Genomic DNA, 22,583 nt, shown 5'->3' on the forward strand with positions numbered 1-22,583 from the left:
AGGGCTGTTCGTTTTTCATTTCTGTTTTTAGCAAAGTTGTAAGTCTCCTGCTGTTGTGACTGCATTGGTCCTAAGAGGGAGGACAGGCTCGATCATGGCAGCTGGGTAGCCTTGGAGAAGGCTTTTCATCTCTGAGAGCCTCAGTTCCTTCATCTCTGAGAGCCTCAGTTCCTTCATCTCTAAGATGGATCTACTTCCTCAGCGTGTTGCAGGAGTCTGCTGGGGTTGTGTAGATGAGCTTGTCCCCTAGGCTTGGCACATAGTAAGCTCGCAACATAGGATATTGTTCTGGTTATGGGAAGCTGGGGGGAGGGCAGGGGAGAGTATATCTACTGTACTTCTCTTTTTAAAATTTTAATATTTTATAAGGACATGTTTGCAGTTCATGCAGTTTATAATCATCTTGGGGAGTGGTTACATGCACAGACCACAGCTTGTTTCTTTTTTTTAATCCCCTTCCCCTTCCCTTCCCTCCCTCCCTCCTCCAATTCCCCTATCCCATTTTTCATTCTTATTGATATTATTAATCTTAGCTCATGTTATGGCATATAATGTTTATATTAATTGAGTTATTAGGTTCCTTTACATGACAGACCTTTATTCTACTTCTTTCCCTTCCCCTTCTCCTTATCCCTCACACCATTTCCCTTGGACCACTTCCCTGTTGCAAGAGATCCATCTCCTTGTCCCCTCTATCCATCCTTTATTATTCTCTTTGTACTTTGCCTCACTCAAATGAGATATAACATGCATGGTATTTAAGCTTGTGTGTCTGGTTTATTTCACTCAACATTATATTTAGACAGATGTGCTTTCTCTCCTATGTTTGTAGCTCAGGTTTGATGTAGGTAGATCTTTACTGCAGAAAAGGGAGGCGCAGGATTTATTTTCATGTCTGACACTTAGCCCATGTAGAAGCCATTTCATAGTGTTCAAGCCCTTTTCTGGGCATTCCCTCCTGGAGCTACAGACATAGTCATAGTCTTTGTGTGGGGTGCATGAGAAGTCATAATTGAGGATACTATTGTGAGGCAGGTGAGTCTTCAGAAGTCCCTTTGTCCTTTCCCTAGGGACCTTAGCATGTGCTTATGGTCGGGCCAGGGGACTGAGGATCCAACCCCAGCTCTTTAAGGACCAGATCCAGGGGTCTGCATGGGTTTCATCAGCCTGCACCTCTGATTGCTCACCTGGGAGTCACGGTGATGATGGAGCTCTCTTGTGAGTCTGAGCTGTGGGTTAGCAACAGGAGAGTACAGGGGACACCAAGCACCACATGTCACAGGGACCCCACAGTGCTAGATGTTACTTTCCTATTCTTTACCTGTCTGCTGGGAGGATGTTTTAGTTTCTTGGGAGCTTGTGCTCCCTGCCGGAAAGCCAGGTTCATGATTTTTCTTTGTTGCTCCTCCCCCTGCCCTGTCACTATCTACACAAAATAGAGGCAGTGATACAGCATAGTGGAAACATGGTTATGAGGACTGAGCCTTTGTATGGCCTTAGGAAGGTAACAAAACTCTTAGATCCTAGCCTTTACCCCAACTCCCTGCCAGACCACAGGGATGAAACTGCTGAGGGTGCAGAGTTGTCTGTGGATTATCTGAGGTTCCAGCTGTGGTGTGCTCCACTCTCTGCCTTTGAGAAATTTTCATTTTTCTCCCTCCCATAAGTAAATACCATTGAAAATATTGCCAGGTGACGAGGAGCAAAGATGCTAGTGTTAGGCTGGGCAAAGATCCCAGCACTACTGCTTGCTGGTTGTTGACCTTTGACGTAGTGTGTACCATCAGGAACCTGTGTCCTCATCCGTGAAAAAGGGATAGTAATAATAGCTTCTCTTCACCGGGATCCACGAAGGCTGAGCCCAGGGCCTGTGCTTCCTGTGAGCTCCATGCTGTTAGTCACTGTCTGATTGTGATTCCTCTACCCTGGCCTTACATTTTCTCCATTCACAAATCAACAGTAGCAGTTTTTGACTTAACAGTAGGAGAAAGGGATAAAGATAGGGAGAAAAGTAAAGGGAGAAAAATAATCAAGTTCCTTAAGGTTATCAAAGAAACTCCTGGGAGAAGGGCCATGGCTCCTGGACCCAAATAATTTAAAAAGCAGCACTAAGATTGAGCAGGAGGCGCAGTGCCGGAGGTTCCTGCTGCAGAGGTCAGGATGGCAGGAAGACCTGCAGCCCCACAGGAGTCTGGTTGTCTGTAACCCTGCTGTTGGGTAAGACCAGGCCACTGTGCATTTGCCCTGACAGCTTCCATCCGGGGCTGGGATGATGTGTCTGCTGTGCCGCTGAGAAGCCTAAACCAGCGGTGGTGAACCTGTGGCACGCGTGCTGCAGCAAACTTTTTGTATCAGTGAAAGCTATAAAAGGTTCACCATTACTGCACCTAAACCAGCAAGAATAACATGTGCTGACAATACTTGAGGGATTCGCTTTTGCTTTAAGTAGTCTCGAAACTTTGATGGAGAGAGAGATTGCTGGCCTCAATCAAGAGTTCTGTGGCGTCTGCCTAGGAAGGAAGCAGGAAGAGTGCTTGGCTTGCCCACTCCCACTCCCTGTACAAATGAGGAAACTGAGGCGCAGAGGGGACCTGACCTTCCCAAGGACATCCACAGAGTGGGTTGGAGGGGGGCGGGTGGGAGCGGCAACTAGATTCCTTATTTCCTAAGCTGTACCATACTACAAAGCAGCCTTAGAGAACTGAGCAAGAAAAGCATTTCCATCCTAGGCTAAAAGAGAAGGTTATTTTCTGGTTTCAGCTCATCCCTCGAAATGTCTGCATACCAGATTTCATGCCTCTTAGCTCATAGGGTTTGCCACTGCCTCTCTCTGGAACTTACACCCGCCCTGTCTTGCGGAGGACAACAGTGGGGGTGAGAGTAAGACGAGTCTCTTCCTAGAAACAACAGGTCTGCAAAACATGTCCATGAAAAAGGCAGGTTGAAGAAAAGGTCAACCTCTGGCTTAAGCCCAAAGGAATCCATGGTAGTTGGGTAAGGAATACTTCCAAGGCAAGAACGAAGTGGATAAAATTTGCATGTGGCAGCATCCCTTTCCATATGTTCCCTTCCTCGCCACCCCCTTCCCTGACTGTCCCCACCCTGGGGCACAGGAACCTGCTCTTATGGGTAACCCAGAGCCTCATAGGACTGAGAGCAGACTGGGTAGCCTGTGGCTTCCCTAGGAGTCCAGAGCATCAGGAGAGGAGAGGGGAGTCAGTGCATGTGGTCTCCAGCGGGAGAACTGAGATAGGCCTGGGTTCAGTTACGGATCTCTGACTCACTGGTTATACAAGATTAGGCAAATATGCCTCGCTTTACCTGTCTGTCAAATGGGAGTGGAGTGGTCCTGCTCTTAGAGGGTCCCAACATAAGCAGGTAAAGTGGTAATCGGAGAATTTGTTTATAAATACTTAGCAGCACCTAGTGGATGCCAGGTGCTGTCACCAGGTACTAGAGATAGATGCTGTCATTACTACGCAGAAAAATAAAAGGATAGAGAGCAATGGCTGTGCTCTTTTAGACAGAGTGGACAGGAAAATCTCTCAGAGGAGGGACATTTGAGCAGTGATGTGAAGAGGGTGAGTGGATGTGATTCGTGAGCTGTGTGGAGGAAGAGTGTAACAGATAGAAGCATTAGCAAGTGTAGAGGTCTGGACACAGCCGTGTGCTTGGCATGTTCACGGAGGTCTGGGTGGATCAGGAGTGAGAGAGCAAGCAGGTGGAAGGACATGGGTCAAAGAGCATGGGAGCAACCAGGCGGTGGGTGGCCTTGGTGTCAGGTGAGGACTGGGGTTCTGTTCCGGATGGACCGGGAAACCACTGGATGGTGTGGAGATGAGCAGAGATGGGCTGGCTGCTCATGAGCCGCTCAGGTAACGGCTGAAATAGTCACAGAAGTGTCTGTGTGACTCAACGCTCTGCCAGGTGCTGCAGACAAGTAAGACCCTGGTGGGCTTTAGGGGGTGGGGAGAACCAGGTGTGTATAAGCACACGAGGCCAAATCACAGCAGGTTCTGGGCTCCCTGGTACAGCAAGCAGCTGGCTTTCCCCAGCCACGCCAGGGAGTGCTCACAGTGGATACAAGACTGAGTCTAGGTCAGCATTGCAGAGTGAGGCTAGAGAGGCAATGGGAGCGGAGATGAAGGCCTTGAGTGCAGGGCCAAGAAACTTGAGATTGATCCTGAAGGCCCAGGGAGCCACTGAAGGTTCCTCTGCACAGAATGAAAGGGAGGTCTTGGATATGATCCGCTCCAAGGACCTAAACCACCTGCTGCCCACTCAGTGTTCACATTCACATTGGAAAGCCGGGGATTTTTTAAGTAGGGTCAGCTTGGGTTCAGCCTCAGACCCCATGTGGCTCCCCTTTCTCGTCCCAAAGAATTTGCAGGCAGCACCTGACCGCCTGGGTCTGAATCCTGGGTCAACCACTTTACCCTTAGGCTAGGTACTTCTTCCCTCCATGCCTCAGTTTCCTCAGATGTCAAATGGACTCAGTAATTCTGATCTTAAGGAGGCTTTCCTTGTCTGTTCAAGAGGAGCAGAGACTTTTCTTCTAAATTAATGGGCCTCTGTAGAAGCTTATGAAAGAAAAGTCTCACCCACGATGCCTCGGAGACACACCCTGCCCGCCCCTAGCCAAACTGCTCTGAATAGAGCCCGCATCATTGGCATGCCCCGTGCCTGGTGTGTTACAGCTGATGATCACCTAGAAAGAAGCTCAGTGAACCAAGTACAAGGGCTTATTTAGATCACCCTACCAGGTCACTCACCCGGCTGGCTCTCTGGGTGTGAACATGCTCGAGCCCCCTGCACGAGCATGTGGAGTCCAGTCCCTTTGCAAAAATTAAGGCAGTTTCCTCCACTGCGTTTGCAGTTCCATTGTTTTCCCTGAGGGTTTCAGGTGAGGCTGCCTCATGCAGCTTTGCCAAAAATACCTGATCAGAAACTTATAAAAGGAGCAGGACGGTGTTTGGAAGGCAGCTACAGAGGGCCCATCATGGCCAGCTGTTACTGCTCAGATGTCTTCATGGGGAGTTTTTAAAGGGGCAATAACAGGAATTTCTCTCCTCAGTTTCCAATTAGCAATTCTAAATGGTCTTTCTATAAACAATTGCTCAGGCCGTGGTGTTGTGAACCCTGGCATTAACCCTGTAATAAAGCAAAGCACATGGGTTTGCCTGTCTCTGCAGTGGATTTCAGCTCATTCTCTGCATCTCAGGATGGCAGAACTGGGCCTGCAGTTCAGATTACCTGCAGCCTCACCTCCCAGCTGGCTAATGCTTGAAAGAGGGAAGGCAGGTTTTCATTACTCCAGGAACCAACTGGAGTGGCTTCTAAAAACAGAAGCATCAGTGCCAGGAGTGGTGGCACATCCCTGTATTCACAGCACTTGGGAGGCTAAGGCAGGCAGGCAGCCGAAAGCTTGAGGCCAGCCTGGGCTAACATAGTAACTTCAAGGTCATCCTGAACTACATAGAGAGACCCTGTCTAAAGGGAAAAAAGATAAAACAAGAAGCTTAAGAATTTTCAGTGTCATTGAAGGGAAGGCCGATTGTCACTGTCTTGCTTAAAAACACCTGTCGCCCCGAGGGTGGAGTCCAGATTGTGCAACTTGGCTCCCCAGGACTGCCCCAACTTTCCACTTCCAACTTGCACCCCAATTCCGCTCTCTCCTGAATCCTATGGTTCCTCCCATACCATGGTGTTTACAATGCTGTCTTTGGTTTCCTTGCTTGAAACGTTTTTCTCTCCCTGCCTTGGGGCAGAGTAGGTAAAGATTTGGATATCTGGGTTCCTAAACCAACTCCTGTTCCACCCTTACTCATAAGTAGTTGTGTATCTGAGCTCATGGTCCTTAATTTCTCTGAGTCTCATTTTCCTCCCACCGAAGTGGGAATACTGAACAGCCACTACCTCAGCTTGCTGCTGAGAATGAAATAAAGTGGTGCATAATGCATCGGGATACTTAGCCCACTGCCTGGTAGAGGAAATACCTGCTAAATGTTTGTTGTAGCAACTGCTCCTCCTGTTGCTGCCACCCCCACTGTTCCTACTCCTAATACCAGGATGATGAGTCTAGGATGCAATCCCCTGTGTGCTATACCCCGCCCCCATGTTCTCCCACAGCAGACCGGGTATATACTTTTAGCAAACATGGCACCATCACACTGTTTTGTAATGATTGATTTTTCTGTGTTCCCCAGCTGACTGTAAGCTCCTCAAAGGCGGAACCCGGATCTTATTTTTTATTTACAGAGCTTAGCTCACAACAGGCCACCAGAGAAAGTCTACGAATGAATGAGCTAATAGGTGAGTCACTGCAGAGTTCAGTGATCAGATGAATGGTTCTCACCCATCAGCAAGTCTACCCGGGATGTTAGGTCTAAAATAGACTCAGATTATTTCTTCCATTTCACTTTGCCTCTCCAGTTTCCAGTCTAGGCCATTCCATGAGCATCTCCTCCCTGGAAGGCCACAGCAGTCTCCTTACAGGCCTGTCTACTTCCTTCTTCTCGTTCTTCAGGCCTCCCACTTGGAGTCACCTCCTTTGGTGCCTTCCCTTCCTCATCAGCCAGGCCAAGGCCTTCTTCACCCCAGTTATCATCAGCTCCTGTATCTGCCGTGTATCTGTCGTTTTAGAACGGGGCTGCTTGAGGTCAGGGACACACCTTTTACTAGGGCACATTCTTCCAAGGCACGGTGCCTTGGACCTGGGCAGGTGTGCAGCAAAGAGTCATTGGGTGAACCAGGTTGGAACCAGCATAGATGACATAAGTGTCAGGAACCAGCGTGTGGCATAAATCTGAAACTCAGTGACTTACTGCATGAGTTAATTCCTTACTCACGTCATGGTCCAGTACAGATCAGGTGGCTTGGTGGCTTTCCTTTCTTTGTATGGTCCTGCCATCTCCACGTGTGGCCTGCATACTCCCAGAGGAGGGGAAAGAAAACAGAAAGAGAAGGATTGTGGGTAGGCCTGGGCGCAGCTCACCCCATTCCCATTGCCTGACATTGGTCAGAACCTGGCTGTGGCATCCAAGTAGTTGCAAGGCACGCTGGGACACTTGGTCTTCCTCTGCTCAGGAAGCAGGAATGAGGTTGGTGAGCCAGTCTCATCACAGCGGACACAGAATGCTGTCTTGTAGCCAGAAGACTTCAATCCTATGACCTCTGTGAGCTAATCAAAGTTTTGTAGTTCTGTAGCCACTGACAAGCTGTAAGGTCAACTGGCTCTAGAGCCACTGTCTCTCAACAGGCCTGAGCTGCTTGCTGCCCAAGATGGACTAGACCTTCTATTTATTTTACAAAATGCCATGATTTTCTTAGAAACAGAAAGGAGCTCTGGAAGTCCAGTCTCCTGTGTCTTTCCAGCCTCTCACACACAGGACAGGCCTTGGAGAAGGGCCTGCTGGAAAATGGGGTATCCATGGTGACACCCATTGCTAGGGACAGTGTGGGAAATTACAGGGCCAGGGCTTTGTTCACAACTTTGCGTTGGCTATAGAATAGCTATTCTCAATTTGATGGTATCTTTATTTTCTTGCAGTTTAAAATAAAATTAACCTTTTCTGCAGGGAAAAAATACTCCCTTTTAAAAAGTCCTGAGTGTTTTTTTTTTTAAAGCGGTGCCCCCGCCTCAGTGTTCCCTATTAATAGTTCTTACAGTTGACAATGGTGGTACCATAGGAACACCAGTGACAGCAGGGCCACTATGGCAAGGACTCATTGAGCGGCCCCCAGAGGAGTCGGGCAGATTCCACCTCCTGGGCCTACATCCCCTCACTTCTGGTCCACGTTTGGCTGCCACGCCAGGAGCCCAACCCGAAAGCTCACAAAAAACCTCAGGCCCCTTTACGGGCTGGCCCTGCGGAGGGTAGGCCCCTCCGTAACGTTATCTCTGGGGTGCGCCCTGTGACAGACAGGCCTCTGAGGGACCGCTTCACTTCTGACCTGGTCCTCTGCCCTCTGCCTCCTTGCCCAGAGGCACTGGGACCTGGGAGCTGGTTTCCAGGCCAGCCCTGCTCTCTCCATCCCGCTCCTTCACTGGGGCCTTTGTTGTCTCTTGCCTGGGCCTTGGCAGCAGCCTCCAAATCATTCTCCCTGGTGACCCGTCTTGCCTCTTCTGAATCCACCCTCCACATTTATCTAGAAGTGTTTGTTTTATCAAGGCTTTTGCCATCCTCAGGCACTATATTAGGCTTTGGTGCTAAAGGAGTGAACCAGACAGGTAAGATCCACGCCTCTGTAGAATTTGCAGTGTACTTAGTAGGAGAGGTAAGGAGTAAGAAGCACCGGATGAAAGAGTGACAACATTCCAGGTCGTGGTGAGTGGTCTGAAGAAAAATGAACAGGCTGGGCCAAAGAGGATCTGGATGACCTTAGGTGTCCTGAGAAGTGGACAGAGTTCATGGAGAAACATCAAAAGATCTCTCTGCCAAAGCTACTGCGGCTCCTTCCCCCATTGCCGCCCTGCTGAGTGCCTCTGGCTTCCTACTCCCCTTTTGGGCTTCCTTCTGTGGTCTGCAAGGCTGTGTGCGAGGGAACTCCTGCTGATCCTCCGATCTTAAGCCATGAAACCAAGAAGGCTGGCCACACAGCCCTTTCCCTCTGCTGCTGCAGCACGTCGACCTTCTGCTTGTGAGGTTTTTGCATTTGCTATCCCTTCTACTTGGCGTGCCCTTCCCTGACTGTCAGGGTACCTTCTTGGATTGCCTAATGGATGTGCACCTTTGTTCCAAGAGCCAGTGGAGGCAGCAGCATCCTCTGAGCAAAACCCTTTCCATCCCTCCCGCGAACCTGGTCACTTCTTCCTGCAAGCTGCCTGAGTGCCTGGGGATTATAACATCCCTGCACTTGTCCCCGCCTATCCTACCCAATTCTACACAGATACAGTCCTTAAGGAATAGGATCCCAGCTGAACAATCATGAATCATCAGCACCTCTCCCAGAGTCTGCAGGCCCTGCTGGTGACCAGCTGCTTAGCCTGTGTAGTCACAAATGCGGGGCCCTGCTTTATTCCCCTTTCCAGATGAGAAACCCATGCCCCTAGAACTGGGATGATGCTGCAGTCTCTCTGACAACCTCAGGGAATGTCACCTTGCGATGTGAATTGGACACAGTATGGCCTCTTGGATGTTTGTTGGGCCCCAGCCAGTCATACTGTCTGTGTACATGGTGTCAGTGAGGGGCTGAAAACTCATAGGTCCATGAAGCCCGGGGCGGTGGGGAGGGCAGCCTGGGAGGGATAGTGGCACTGTGCTTCCAGCCAGTAGTGAGGGCCTCTGCTGCTCAACTCCTGCACACCTTAAAAGGAATCCAGATATATAGGTTTTAATGCTTTTCAGACATCACTGTGTCCATACAAAACCTACCCTATGGTCACATGTAGTGTGAACTGGACTGATCTTGGGGCTCTCTTCTGAGCAGTGTCACGTCAACCTGCTGATGAGTTACCAGCTTCTTGGGGTGTGCTGCTGCCCTTCTGTAAAAATACCAGAAGCACGAACCTCTTTTGAAAACTCCGACATTTATAAATATAGACTTGCTATTAGATAACATCAACCAGTTAGTATTAATTTTATTAGAGATAATGGTACTGTTGTTAATAGGCAAATGTTCTAAGTATTTAGAAATGCACACTAAAGTATTTAAGAATGAAATGCCATTGTTGATATGAACCCTTTGAATTACCTTTGCAAAAAGGCAAAAATAATGAAGCAAGTATGGAAAGTGGCTAGCTTTATTAGAGAAAGAGTTATTTAGATTCATATATCTGTTTTTGGCATATTTAAATTTTTCATACTGAAAAACACACACAGAGGAAAGAACATAGCCTTCCACGAATTTGTCAGAGGTGGCCAAGGGAACGGTGTCCCTCCAGGTGTCCTTCTGTCCACACGGGAGATGGCACCTGCTTTAGAGGAAGCTGTAGATTTCCCTTCTGTGGGCTGAAGGAGCCTTCCGGTTGAGGGAGCTGTGACTGTTCCCTAGTGGAAAACATGACTCCCTGTTCCCCTGCCACTGAGCCTGGAGCAGATTCCTCCCACCTGAGCCTCAGGCATATTGTACAGATGCAGAACGGGGAGGGCATGGGGCATAGGGTGCTGAGCATCAATGAAGATGCTGTTGCTCACTCCGAATAGCTCAGGTAACAATTTCTGGGTTGTGGAACTGAGATTGCTGCCATCCTGGATGATCCCAAGCAGATCTGGTGTAGGCTTCCAGGGTGGCCATTGTGAGGAAGAGCACTTGGGGATCCCTCCAGGGGGTGACCTCCATGTCTGCTAAGTTGCTGTTGCGTGTGGGACCCGGGCAGGAGGAGACACTAATGTAGTATGACAGTGGGAAGATTAGACTCATGTGGAATCATCTGGCTGTAGTATGGGTGTTCACCTTCTCTGGGCTCTGTAGCTCAGCCAGCCACTGAGGCTCAGCACAGGGAACATCTCTCATCTCTTCTGGTTGCTCAGAGTATTTTGCACATCCACTCCCCCCCAAAAAATAATACATGAAGGAAAATCTCCACAGTCATTTCAAGGGTGATGAGCTCCTCCCATGTCTTGCTGCAGCAGAGCCTCTTCAGCTGTCCTTAAGAATATCTTATGCAGATTAAGAACTACGCCTAATTAGCTCCATTTAACACTAACCTGGCACATTAACCCACTTTCCCGAGGAAGAACATCTAATTGCTTAATGGTGGAGATCAAGGAGCAGAACCTGGCCTTCAGACCCAGTGCATAGAACCCCAGTGTTTTAGGTTGGGCTGGGGGACCCTCCACTCTCTTGGCCAGATGTCTTCACTTGTTTCCACCTAGCCCACATCCTGACAAGCTGCACAAGATTTTAGCCACTGGCCTGGGACTGCACTGGCAGTGACAGTGGAGTGGCCCATGGTAGTTTCTGGAGGCAAATCCCTATGGGGCAGTTCCTCAGGGGGTGACTGGAGTAGCCCCCAGGGGCCCTTGCTGACAGCAGATGTTCCCTCAGTCTTCCTTGCACCTGGTACTCAGAGCAGGCTTGCCAGGGAAAATAAAGGATGCCCGGTGAAATTTGCATTTGAGATAAACAGCCAAGAATCCCTTAGTATAAGTGTGTCCTGGTACTGCACAGGCAGGTGTCTCTAGAGGAGATGCATTTTTGCTGAAAACATATTTGCTGTTTGTCTGAAGTTCCAGTTTCACTGAGCATTCTGTGTCTTTGTGCTAACTGCCCACCCTGGCTTAGAGGTGCCACTTTATTTTTTTTTAATTTTGTTTTATCAGTACATTTTAGGTATACAATATAATGACATTCATCATTGGAAATTTGCACCTTTACATAATCTGTCTTGGTTCTTATTTTTCCCCCTTCCCCTGCCCTCCCTTCAACCCCTACACCCCTCCCTATTTACAAAGACTTTGTTTCCATTTTTTTCCATTTCTCATATTAATTCCATTCCCTTCTTTCCTATCCTCTAACCCTCCCACTTCCTCTTTCCCTTTGCCCCTTTTCTTCCTATTTCACATTATTATACATTTTAGTCCTTATTTACACATTCAGTTTCTCACACTAGAGAAACTATTAGGTATTTGCACATGTGTGTCCTATTTCACTTAAGAGTGTCACCTCAATGTGCATCCATTTGGCTATAAATGTGTCTAATTTCTCATTTTTTATGGCTGAGTAGTACTCCATTCTATTAAAAAACCACATTTTCTTGATCCAGACTCCAGTTGATGGGCATTTGGGCTGCTTCCAAATTTTAGTTATTACAAACTGTGCTGCTATAAACATGGGTGCACATATATCACTATGGTATGATTCTTTTAATTCTTTGGGGAAGATACTGAGCAGGGGAATAGCTGGATCAAATGGGACCTCCAGCCCTAGTTCTTTGAGGTCTCTCCGTACTGATTTCCACAGTGGTCCCACCAGTCTACTCTCCCACCAACAATGGAGCAGGGTTCCTCTTTCCCCACACCCCCGCCAGCATTTATTATTGGTTGATTTCTTGATAGCAGCCATTCTTTGTGGGGTGAGGTGGAATCTCAGTGTTGTTTTCATCTGCATCTCTTGAATGACCAGTGATGTTGAACATTTTTTCATATGTTTACTGCTTTTAATTCTTTGAGAAATGTCTGTTCATTTCAGATGCTCATTTTTGAATTGGGTTTTTAAATTTGGGGGGGTCTGATTTTTTTCAGTTCTTTATATATTCTAGATAGTAGTCCTTTGTCTAAGGTACAGCTGCTAAAAATTTTTTCCCACATTGTAGGTTGTCTGTTAGCTCTGTTGGTGGTTTCTCTTGCAGTGCAGAAGCTTTTTAATAAGATGAGATCCCACTTGTTGATTCTTTGTTCCCTTGCTACTGAGGTTTTGTTCATAAAGTCTTTTCCCATGCCAGTGTCTTCAAGAGTTTTACCTAACTTATCTTCCAGCAAGTTTAGTGTTTCTAAATATTTAGATCTTTAATCCACTTCGATCTTAGTTTAATGCATGGTAATAGTTATAGGTCTAGTTTTAATCTTTGGCAGGAGGAAATCCAGTTTTTCCAACACCATTTATTAAATAGACTATCTTTCCTCCAATGAGGGTGTTTGGCTCCTTTGTCAAAGATGAGGTGGCTGAGTATGTCTGGAGTTGTTTCTGCATCTTCTAATCTATTTCCCTGATCCTTGGGTCTGTTTCTTTGCCAGTACCATGCTGTTTTTATCACAGTAGCTTTGTAGTATAGTTTCAAGTTGGGGATTGTGATACACCCAGCCATGTGTCTGTTGCCTAGAATTGCTTTTGCTGTTCTAGGTCTCTTCTGGTTCCAAATGAATTTTTGGATTGTTTTCTCTAGTTTTGTGAAGTATATTGTTAGGATTTCAGTCAGCATTGCATTAAATCTATATAGTAGTTTTGGAAGTATGGCCATTTTCACTATATTGGTTCTTCCTACCCAGGAACAAGGGATGTCTTTCCATTTTCTTATATCCTCTTCAACCTCCTTTTTCAGAGTGCTGTAGTTTTCAGTGTAGAGGTCTTTTGCTTCCTTTGTTAGATTGATTCCTAGCTATTTCATTTTTTTGGATGTATTGTAAAAGGAATCATTTCCCGAATTTCTGTCTCAGTCTGTTATTTGTGTACAAGAAGGCTACTGTTTTTTGAGTGTTGACCTTGTATCCAGCTACTCTACTGAATCTGTCAATTAAGTCTAGAAGTCTTTTGGTAGAGTTTTTTGGGTCTTCTATGTAAATATCATATTGTCAGCAAATAATGACAGTTTAACTTCTTCCTTTCCTATCTTTATTCCTTTTATTTCTTTCTCTTTTCTAATTGCTGTGGCTAATGTTTCCAGAACTATACTGAACAGGAGTGGTGATAGTGGGTATCCTTGTCTTGTTCCTGATTTTAGCGTGAAAGTTTTCAGTTTTTGACCATTTAGTATGTTGTTGGCTGTTGCTACCCTTAATCAGGTTGAGATAAAGACCTTCTATTCCAATTTTCTGTAGGGTTTTTATCATGAATGGGTGTTGGGTTTTGTCGAATGCCTTTTCTGCATCTATTGAGATGATCATATGGTTTTTGTCCTTGACTCTGTTAATATAGTGTATTACATTTATTGATTTACAAATGTTGAACCATCCTTTCATCCCTGGGATAAATCCGACTTGGTCAGGGTGTATGATCTTCTTGATGACCTTCTGTATTCTGTTTGCCAATATTTTGTTGAGGATTTTTGCATCTACATCCATTAGGGAGATTGGCTTGTAGTTCTCTTTTTGGGTTGGGTCTGTCCCTGGTTTTGGAATCAAAGTAACACTTGCTTCTAGGAGTGAATTTGGAAGCCTTGGTTCCCTTTCAATTTCCTTGATGAGTTTAAAGAGTAATGGTGATAATTCTTCTTTAAATGTCTTGTAGAATTCAGCAGTGATGCCATGAGGACCTGGGCTTTTCTTTGTTGGTAAATTTTTTTTTTTTCAAGAAGTTCAAGTATACTTTATTCAAAGTTGAAAAATGTACCATACTGCATTATTGCAAAAATTCACTGGTACAAAAACACTTTGCAGCTGGTGAGAAGGCAATAAAAAGTTGATTTTTAAACTTGTTACTATAAATTATTGTTACAGTACTTTGCAAATTCAGAATTTCAAACTGCATTTTCTTTTCTAAGTTGCCCACAGTACTTGAGGTTCCTGAAGCTAAGGCAGCTGTTTCAGAGGAAGGGGAGGAGGAGGTAGCAGATGTCAAGGGATTTCCATCTCTCCCTCAATGCCCACATACTTCAGGGCGTCAGCCTGGCTGTATCTGTAATCGAAGAACAGCTCTTCACCGGTCTGGATGGCCATCTTTGCAAAGATGCCGATCCTGTGGTCGCCATTCACCATCATGACTTTTGCATAGCAATTTGGATTTACTGAGTGATTTGCAAAACTAATTTTATTGCCCCTGTGAGTTGCGTCCACCACAAAATTGTTGTTCAAGTTGAATAGGAAGCTGCACATGTATTTATCATACACTTTGCCTCTTCTGTCTGCCTCATCTTGAGAAATAATCTCTCCACAGTATTCCGAGATGAATTCATTTTTTTGCACAGGATCTTTGATGAAAATCCCCCAGCCTGCTACATCTGATGGTGCCAGGAGCAAATGCTTTTTGGAGCCCCTCTGGAGGCTACAATTCTTGCAGGACACGTTCTTGCTGTCCCAGTGGTCTGCAGCTCCGCATGTCAGGCAGAGGTCTGGGTCACACTCTCGGACAGCCAGGTAGCATGGGCACTGCTTGGCGTTGCACTGTGCTTTGCAGCGGCATCCAGGAAAGCGGTTTTGACACTCTGAACAAATTGACAAAACTTTTCACAAAAATTTTGTGCTATCACACAAGGCCACGAACTGTCACAAGGCTGCCGTGGATGGTCGCAGGGTTGATAGTTGTAAACATGGTTAGAGGAGCCATCCTTTTTCAGTTGTATCTTTCTGCAGTGTGCAGCCCACAACCGGTGTTTCCTCTTCTTCTTTCGTGGAGGAGTGTCCACGTCCTCGGCAGGAGCGGGTGCTGTGATGCTCGATTCTTTGACTCTAAACTCATACACCTGCCTGCATGTTTTGGTCCCAATCAACCTGGCGATAGCACAGAAATTATCATAGTAAGTGCCGATGAGGACCCTGAACATCGAGGCTTCGGTACCACTCCACTCCACATTCTCAGGAGGTTCGATATTTGGCTTCATCTTTATTGGGGTTTGACACCAAGAATTTGCTTCAGAGGAGCTCAAAGTTTCATCCTTTTTCTCTTCTTGTTCTTTATCATTATTCTCTCCCCCAGTTTCAGTCCCTGCTTCTGTGTTGCTGTCGGTGTCTTTCCGTTTGTATGTGTTGGGTGTTGCATGAAAAGGATGTAGGAAGCAGTCATACTTAAAACATCGCTGACAGAAAAGCGTATGAAGTGAATGTAAGCTCTGCTCCCTCTGCACAGGCTTAGCATTTGGTCCATCTATGTTGGGAGTACATTCGGGAGGAAGTGCACCTGGGAGCTGCTGCTCGGTGAGTTCTTTGTATTTTTCCTTTCATTCTTCTGCTGTGCCTTTATCTGGAAACATTGAAGAAATGGCTTCAAAAATTTTATCAGAAGGAAATTTCCGTGGTGGGTGGCTTTTTTTATCATCTCGACTATCCTCTAGATCCTTCTGCTTCTCCTCTCCTTCATCAGGATCATCTCCATCATCGTCGTCGTCGTCATCATTGTATTGACCGAGAGCATTCACTAACTCCACAAAAATTTCATCGTTTATAAACCCACACTCTCGATCTCCATGGACTTTGCCCTCATAATTTCTTATTAGTTCTTCAATGAAAGTGCCATCCTGGTCTAGGACTTCATCCCCCATGTAAGGAATGTTATGTAAAACAGTTTCATCTTCTACCATAAAATTCTGCTGGAGGGGAGACCAAGAATACGTTATGGGTACTGAGGCAACTGCATTTAGGGTCTTTAACAGGATGACTTGTTGGAAAATCCAAGTCACTGGTCACCGAACAAGAAGTCATGATGTGCACTGGCTGTACCCTTCGCTGTTTCCATTCTTGGTTTAAGATTTCCGTTCTTTCCAAAATTTTTTGACGATTAGAACTAAACATACTCTTTACTTCATCAGCTCGTCTGACCCTCTTGAGCTGTCTCAGCCGCATGTAGTGTGATTTTACACGCTTCCTCCAACAAACAGGTCCCTTCTCAGATTTCTTCCCCGTCTGGCCCATGATTATTCGTTTTGGCGATTTCAGTCTGGCTGGTTGACCTTGGTTATCTTTGGACCTAGGATGAGGCAGCGCATCCAGGTCTGGAGTGCACAGCAAATCTAACAGCTCAGTTCCCAGCGCAGAACTACAATGCCTGTTGGTAAATTTTTTATTACATTTTTAATTTCACTCATTGTAATTGGGGTGCTTAGAATTTCTATATCTTCTTCATTTAACTTTGGCAATTCATATGTATCTAGGAATCTGTCCATTTCTTCTGTGTTTTCCATTTTATTAGAGTACAGGTTCTCAAAGTAGTTATTGATGGTCCTCTGGATTTCTGCTGGGTCTGTTGTGACTTCACCCTTTTCGTTCTTAATTGCATGGATTTGAGCCTTTTCTTTCCTTTTTTTGATAAGGTTGGCTAAAGGTTTATGAATTTTATTTATTCTTTTAAAAAACCAACTCTTTGATTCATTGATTTTTTTTTTTTTGTATCGTTTTCCTAGTCTCCATTGCATTGATTTCTGCTCTGATCCTTATAATTTCCTCTGTTGTATGAGCTTTGGGTTTGTTGTGCTCTTCTTTTTCTAGGAGCTTGAGGTTCCGCATTAGGTTATTTTTCTGACTTCTCTCTCTTTTCCTAATACGGGCATTCACTGCTATGGATTTCCCATGTAGAACTGCTTTCATTGTATCCCATAGATTCCTGTATGTTCTACTGGCATTATCATTCACTTGTAGAAACTGTCTAATTTCTTCTTTAATTTCCTCTGTGACCCATTGGTTGTTCAGGAGGGTGTTATTCAATTTCCATGTGTTTGTGGGAGTTTTGCGGTTTCTTATGTTATTGACCTCCAAATTTATTGCACTGTGGTCTGATAATATACAGGGGGTACCTTCAATTCTTTTTTTTTTTTGTAATGAGGATCGAACTCGGGTCCTTGAGCTTGTGCAGCAGGCAGCGAAACCACTGAGCTAAATCCCCGGCGATTCTTTTACATTTACTTAGACATGTCCTATGAGCTAGCATGTAGTCTATTTTGGAGAATGACCCATGTGCAGCCGAAAAGAATGTGTATTCTGATTTTGTGGGGTGGAACACTCTGTAAACATCTGTTAAGTCCATTTGTTCAATAACTTGGTTCAGTTCTAGAATTTCATTGTTAATTTTTTGTCTAGTTGATCTGTCTATTTGTGATAGTGGGATATTGAGATCCCCCACTACAGTTGTATTAGTGCTTATTTGATTTTTCATCTCCATTAATATTTGTTTTATATAGTTGGAGGCATTTGTATTTGGTGCATATATATTTAGGATTGTCATCTCTTCCTCTTGGATTGTTCCCTTCACAAGGATGTAGTGACCATCTTTGTCTCTCTTAATTAGTTTTGGTTTGAAATCTACTTTGTCTGCAAATAAGATTGCTGCGCCTGCTTTTTTCTGGGTTCCTGTGGCTTGGAGAACTGTTTTCCATCCTTTTACTTTCAGTCTATGAATTTCCTTTTAGGTGTGTTTCTTGTATACAGCATATTGCTGGATTTTGCTTCTTAATCCATGCTGTCAGTCTATTTCTTTTGATTGGCGAATTGAGGCCATTAACATTGATAGTTTTATAATTGATAGATATTGACTCATCCTTGTCATGATATTTTACTGTTGTTGGCTCTTTTATTTCTTATCTTTTTCCCCCTTTCCCTTTAGTGTCTTACCTTGCCTGGTGGCTTCCCTCTGTTGGGCCTCATAGAGTTGTGACCTTCATTGTCTTTTTCTAGAATATTGCTTAGAATTGTTTGGAGTGCTGGTTTGGTGTTCATGAAATTTCTCAGGTGTTCTTTGTTGTGGAAGTATCTAATTTCCCCATCAATTTTAAAAGAAAATTTTGCAGGATACAACAGTCTAGGTTGGAAGTTATTTTCTTTTAGGGCTTGAAATACTTCACTCCAGGCTCTCCTTGACTTGATGGTTTGTGTTGAGAAGTCTGCCGTGATTCTGATGGGCTTTCCTTTGTAGGTGATTTGTTTCTTTTCTCTAACTGCTTGTAGGATTTTGTTCTTCTGTTGGGTTTCTGGGATCTTGACTATCATATGTCTAGGTGCAGATTTTTTTGGTCATGGCTAGTTGGAGTTCTATATGCCTCACTTATCTGTATGTCCAATTCTCTACCTCTGTCTGGGAAGTTTTCTACTATTACTTCTGTGAACAGTTTTTTTTAATGTCAATTGTACTTTCTCCTGTTTTTTCATGGACTCCTGTCAGTCTTATGTTATTCTTGTTTGTATCATCTAGAAGCTGCTGGACTGATTTCTTGTGGTCCCTTACTATTTTTTAGAAATCTCTGTTTTCATGGTCCTTAACCATGATCCTGTCTTCTGTATCTGATATTCTATCTTCAGATTCCCTTAATCTGCTCTGCATGCTTTCAATGGAGTTTTTAATCTCCTGAATATCTCTTTGAATCTGTTTCGTGGATTCCATTTCTTTCTTATGTTGGGCGATCATAGTTTTCATTTTTTTCTTATGCTGGGCATTCCTGGCTTCCAGCATATTTCTGAGCTCATCTGTTTTTTTTATCTGTTTCTGTTCTAGAGCCTTTAATCATATCTTTCACTCTGCCCAACAATTTCTGTTAGTTATCTGGGAGATTATTTCTGTTTTGAATTTTTCTAGAGCCTCATTCATCTGTTTTGTTACTTCCTGTGCTATCAGTTCAGGGTATCCAGGTGGTTGGTTATCGGACTCTTCCACCCTGTTGCCCCAGAATTTGCCTTTCGTGGAGTGGAAGTCTGAATTTGTGCCTTACTTAAATTTTGTCTTCTCCTTTTTGTTTTTGGTACTGTCCTTGGTTTAGTTCCCGGGTTGATACTTTGAAGTTGTTTATTGTAAGTACCTTTGTTGATATATTTAGAACCCTTATGGAATGAGTGCTTCTCAGAGGTGTCTTCCAGATACAGCTGGTCTTTAGGTTTTGAGTCTCTAATGGCTCTGAGGCTGTCTCATTTTCATTATACCAGGAATGACCACTGATTAGATCAATCACAGCACCTTAGCCCAAGTGATACAATCAGCAACACAATAGCATCAAGTGCAGCTTAGAAAATGACAATTTGTGGTAGTTATTAATCTATCACCTTTAACTGTGTGAATTAAATTAAAATCAATAAATAATTGACAAACTCGTGAATAAACTTGTCAGTATAGCAATTTTACCCTTCGGAATGGGGAGTTAGAAGGAGTTGGGGAGGGGAGGGATAGGTAGGTAGAAGGATAGGGGAAGGTTAGCAGTGAGGCCAGAGGACACAGGTGAGAGAAGGAAAGAGAAGAAAAGAAGAATAAAGAAGAAATATGAATTAGTGCCAGAACAGGAACACAAAGGGAGATGAAGAACAATGTGGAACAGCAGGGGGGGGTGGAGAAAAGAAAAAAATAAAAATTTTAAAAGAGTAGAAAAAGAAAAAAATTAAAAATAAGAGCAAAATAATAGTGTCAATTTTGAAAATAACAAATAAAAGAGAAAAGTGAAGACTCCTTCAGGGTATGTCTCTTCTGTTACAATAGACAATGTAGGCAGCAGTGTGCAGTTATAAGTCAGTGAGTCTCATTAAGCCAGTCACAGAGCCGTGAGATTCAGGCAGATTTCTCGCTCCAAGTCCTAAGTTGAACTCCCTGTCCTCCTGCAGGGTTGAACTGTGCAAGGTTCTATTGCAAGTTCCAGCTGCCTTTCCCCTGAAGATAGTCCAGGTTCCGGTGGGAGGTGGTGATCCCTCCAACTTACCAATCACAGTGGTCTGGCATGCCTTTACTGCAGAGATTCTCTTCATTTTTCCAGTGGGCTTCAGTTTTCATCAAGAAGCCTGAGAGAGGCCCTTTCTCTGTTGTTCACTTCTGCAGCTCGGGACAATGGCCTTTATGTCCCCCTGTGCCTCTGTAGTGTGGAACCAGGTAGCTGCACAGCCAAGAGGCCAGAGGTGGGGGGGGGGCCCTCTGTTGTTGCAGGTGCCCACGCGGCTCTGAGGGCGGCTGGTGGGCGTTCCCAGGGGGTCCTCACTGGCTCCTGGTCGCAAGTGGGCATGGCCTGCCGGACAGAGCTGGGCTCAGTCCTGGGCGCTCTGCCTGTGCGCCTCTGCCCAAGCAGCTCCGGGGGCGGCTGGTGGGCATGCCCGGGGGCTCCTTACCAGCCGGAGGTGCCACTTCAGAAAGAACATCCTGCCATGCTGAGGTCTTGGCTGGGCTTTCTGGAGTCACTCCATCAGAGGCCAGGGCACTAAGCGAGCACTGTCCAAGCACTAGAAAATTCATCACGGAGCCCCTGCCTGGGACCAGCTCTTTGCCAGCACAGGGAAGCAGAGAGGAGCTCTGGCCATTCATAGGGGCTCCTATTCACAGTGCCTCTCCTCGTCTTCTTGAGAGATGGTAGTAGCCCTGCTCCTGCATCTGCTCTTCCTTGATTTGCCCACTTGGTCTTCAGCCCAGAAGGAACACCACCTTCTCAGAGAAACTCTCTGCCAGTGCCTTTGCTGTCCAGGATTCTGTCATGAGCTGGACCCAGAGCAGAGGCGTGCAAGCTGGACTCACTCGAATTGCTGGGTGAGGTTTGCAAGGCGGGAACAGATTATCATACAGGTGTAAGCACACTGTGACAGCACAGGGCACAGGCCCCTGCAGCCAGCCATGCCTACAAAGGCCAGGCCCACATGGCGGGAGGGGACCTGGGAGTGAGGGAGGGGTCTGCAGTACTGAGCTCTTCGTGCTGAGTGGTGGAGCCTGCGCACTGCCCCCTCAGCCCCAGCCAGGGTCAGCCCTGCAGGGGACCATGCGACCATCACATGCCCCGGTTTCTCAAGATAGGGTGGCAGTTGTCTGCTTGTTAATAAAATCTTTCTTAATCAGTGATTACTGACTTATAATTTAAAAAACTATGAAGACAAAATTAAGCACATGCTCTGGAGGTGACAGTATGATTAATAATTATATGTTTACCTGTGTGGCCACTGGATTTATTTCTTTCTTCCTCACTGGCCTGAGAGAAACACAACAGTGACCCTTTATGTTCATTCTTCTGTCCTTGGTCCTCAACACCATGCTGGTACTGAGAATTAACAGCCTCGCCTGCTCATTCATTCATCCATTCATGGGAGTTTGCTGCACATGGGTTTTAGACCGTCTTTTCCCCCACTTACTGATAATAGTAGCCTCACGAGCATCTTTCCTTTTGTTGAGTCAGTAGTGTGTGTGAAGCTGTGGAGACTGGTCGGTGTGGTGATGCTGTCTGGATGGAGCCGAGTGGTTACTGCACATCCTGTGGGTTCCTTCCCAGACGAGTGGGGAAATCACTGAGAACGCACGTTCCCTCTGTGTTCCCAGGATGCCAAGTTCGTGGAGGAACGGAGAAAGCAGCTCCAGAGTTACCTGCGCAGTGTCATGAACAAAGTCATTCAGATGGTGCCCGAGTTCACTGCCAGCCCCAAGAAGGAGACTCTGGTGCAGCTGGTGCCCTTCTTCGTGTGAGTACTGTCATGTGGGCACGGTACTTGGGACCTCCAAGCATTGCTTTTTGGGTCTCTGGGATTTAGGGGAAGTGGCTCTCTGCAGTGTCCCTGGCACTGTGGACTCGGCTATCCCTGAGCTGTTAGATGTGCTGGCATAGAAGCTCAGCCTCAGTGCCTGGCGATCCCTAAAGTCCGCAAGTGAGGTTTGAGGGTTAGTTCAGGGCTCCATGGTTTCACATATTTTTATGGATCTTAAAGAATCATTTTCTGTTCAGCTCCCAGGTATCCCAAAACGAAAATGGTCTATCAGTGTTCCTCAGGCTTGGATGATGGGCCCAAGGGAAAACTCTGACTCCTGGCCCGAGGATTTAGCTCAGTGGTTCCGCCACCTGCCTCACAAGCACAAGGTCCTGAGTTTGATCCCCAGTACCAAAAAAAAGAGAAAGACAGTACCGAACCCTACATATGCTGTTTTGCTGGGGATTTAGCTCAGTGGTTTCGCTGCCTGCTGCGCAAGCGCAAGGACCCAAGTTCGATCCCCGGTACCAAAAGAAAAACTCTGACTCCCAGTGCTGTTGATTCACATCATTTCCATATTAATAGTGCTAAATATGAGCATGCTTAAAATGAGGTCCAAATTCCCTTGCCGTTTTTTTTTTTTTTTTTGGTATCAGCATTTGAACTCAGGACCTTGCGCTTGCAAGGCAGATGGTGGAACCACTGAGCTAAATCCCCAGCCCTTCCCTTGCCCTTTTATCTCTTATAAAAGTAAAAAAAAAAAAAAAAAATGAAGTAAGTTTACATGTTATACCCTTAAAAAATTATTTTAGTTCCAGATTGTCTATGAACATGGCAGGTGCTATCATTTTCTGAAACTAGCTCTTTGCTCAT

The 22,583-nt window shown here is 45.6% G+C and overlaps 1 protein-coding gene and 1 pseudogene across 17 annotated transcripts in view; one reads left to right on the plus strand and one right to left on the minus strand.

Annotated features, from left to right (window-relative positions):
- Snx29 (sorting nexin 29) overlaps positions 1 to 22,583 on the plus strand; it is a 543,288-nt gene that overhangs the window by 497,496 nt on the left and 23,209 nt on the right. For 12 of the 16 annotated variants that reach the window (XM_087208901.1, XM_087208903.1, XM_087208906.1 and 9 more), the window contains 2 exons: positions 6,207 to 6,312; positions 21,568 to 21,707. In XM_087208901.1, the coding sequence (XP_087065027.1) occupies positions 6,207 to 6,312; positions 21,568 to 21,707 (246 nt within the window). The remainder of the gene's footprint in view (positions 1 to 6,206; positions 6,313 to 21,567; positions 21,708 to 22,583) is intronic. The other 4 variants (XM_087208905.1, XM_013076387.3, XM_004855855.4 and 1 more) reach the window with 1 other exon arrangement.
- On the minus strand, positions 13,936 to 16,346 carry LOC101726594 (histone-lysine N-methyltransferase EZH2 pseudogene; annotated as a pseudogene). The gene has a single exon (XR_015450400.1). The product of XR_015450400.1 is annotated as a histone-lysine N-methyltransferase EZH2 pseudogene (transcript).

Source organism: Heterocephalus glaber, unplaced genomic scaffold, assembly GCF_053883595.1.
Source record: "Heterocephalus glaber isolate CG9 unplaced genomic scaffold, H.glaber_assembly_v1.0 deba00000943, whole genome shotgun sequence".
NCBI classification, from domain to species: Eukaryota; Metazoa; Chordata; class Mammalia; order Rodentia; family Bathyergidae; genus Heterocephalus; species Heterocephalus glaber.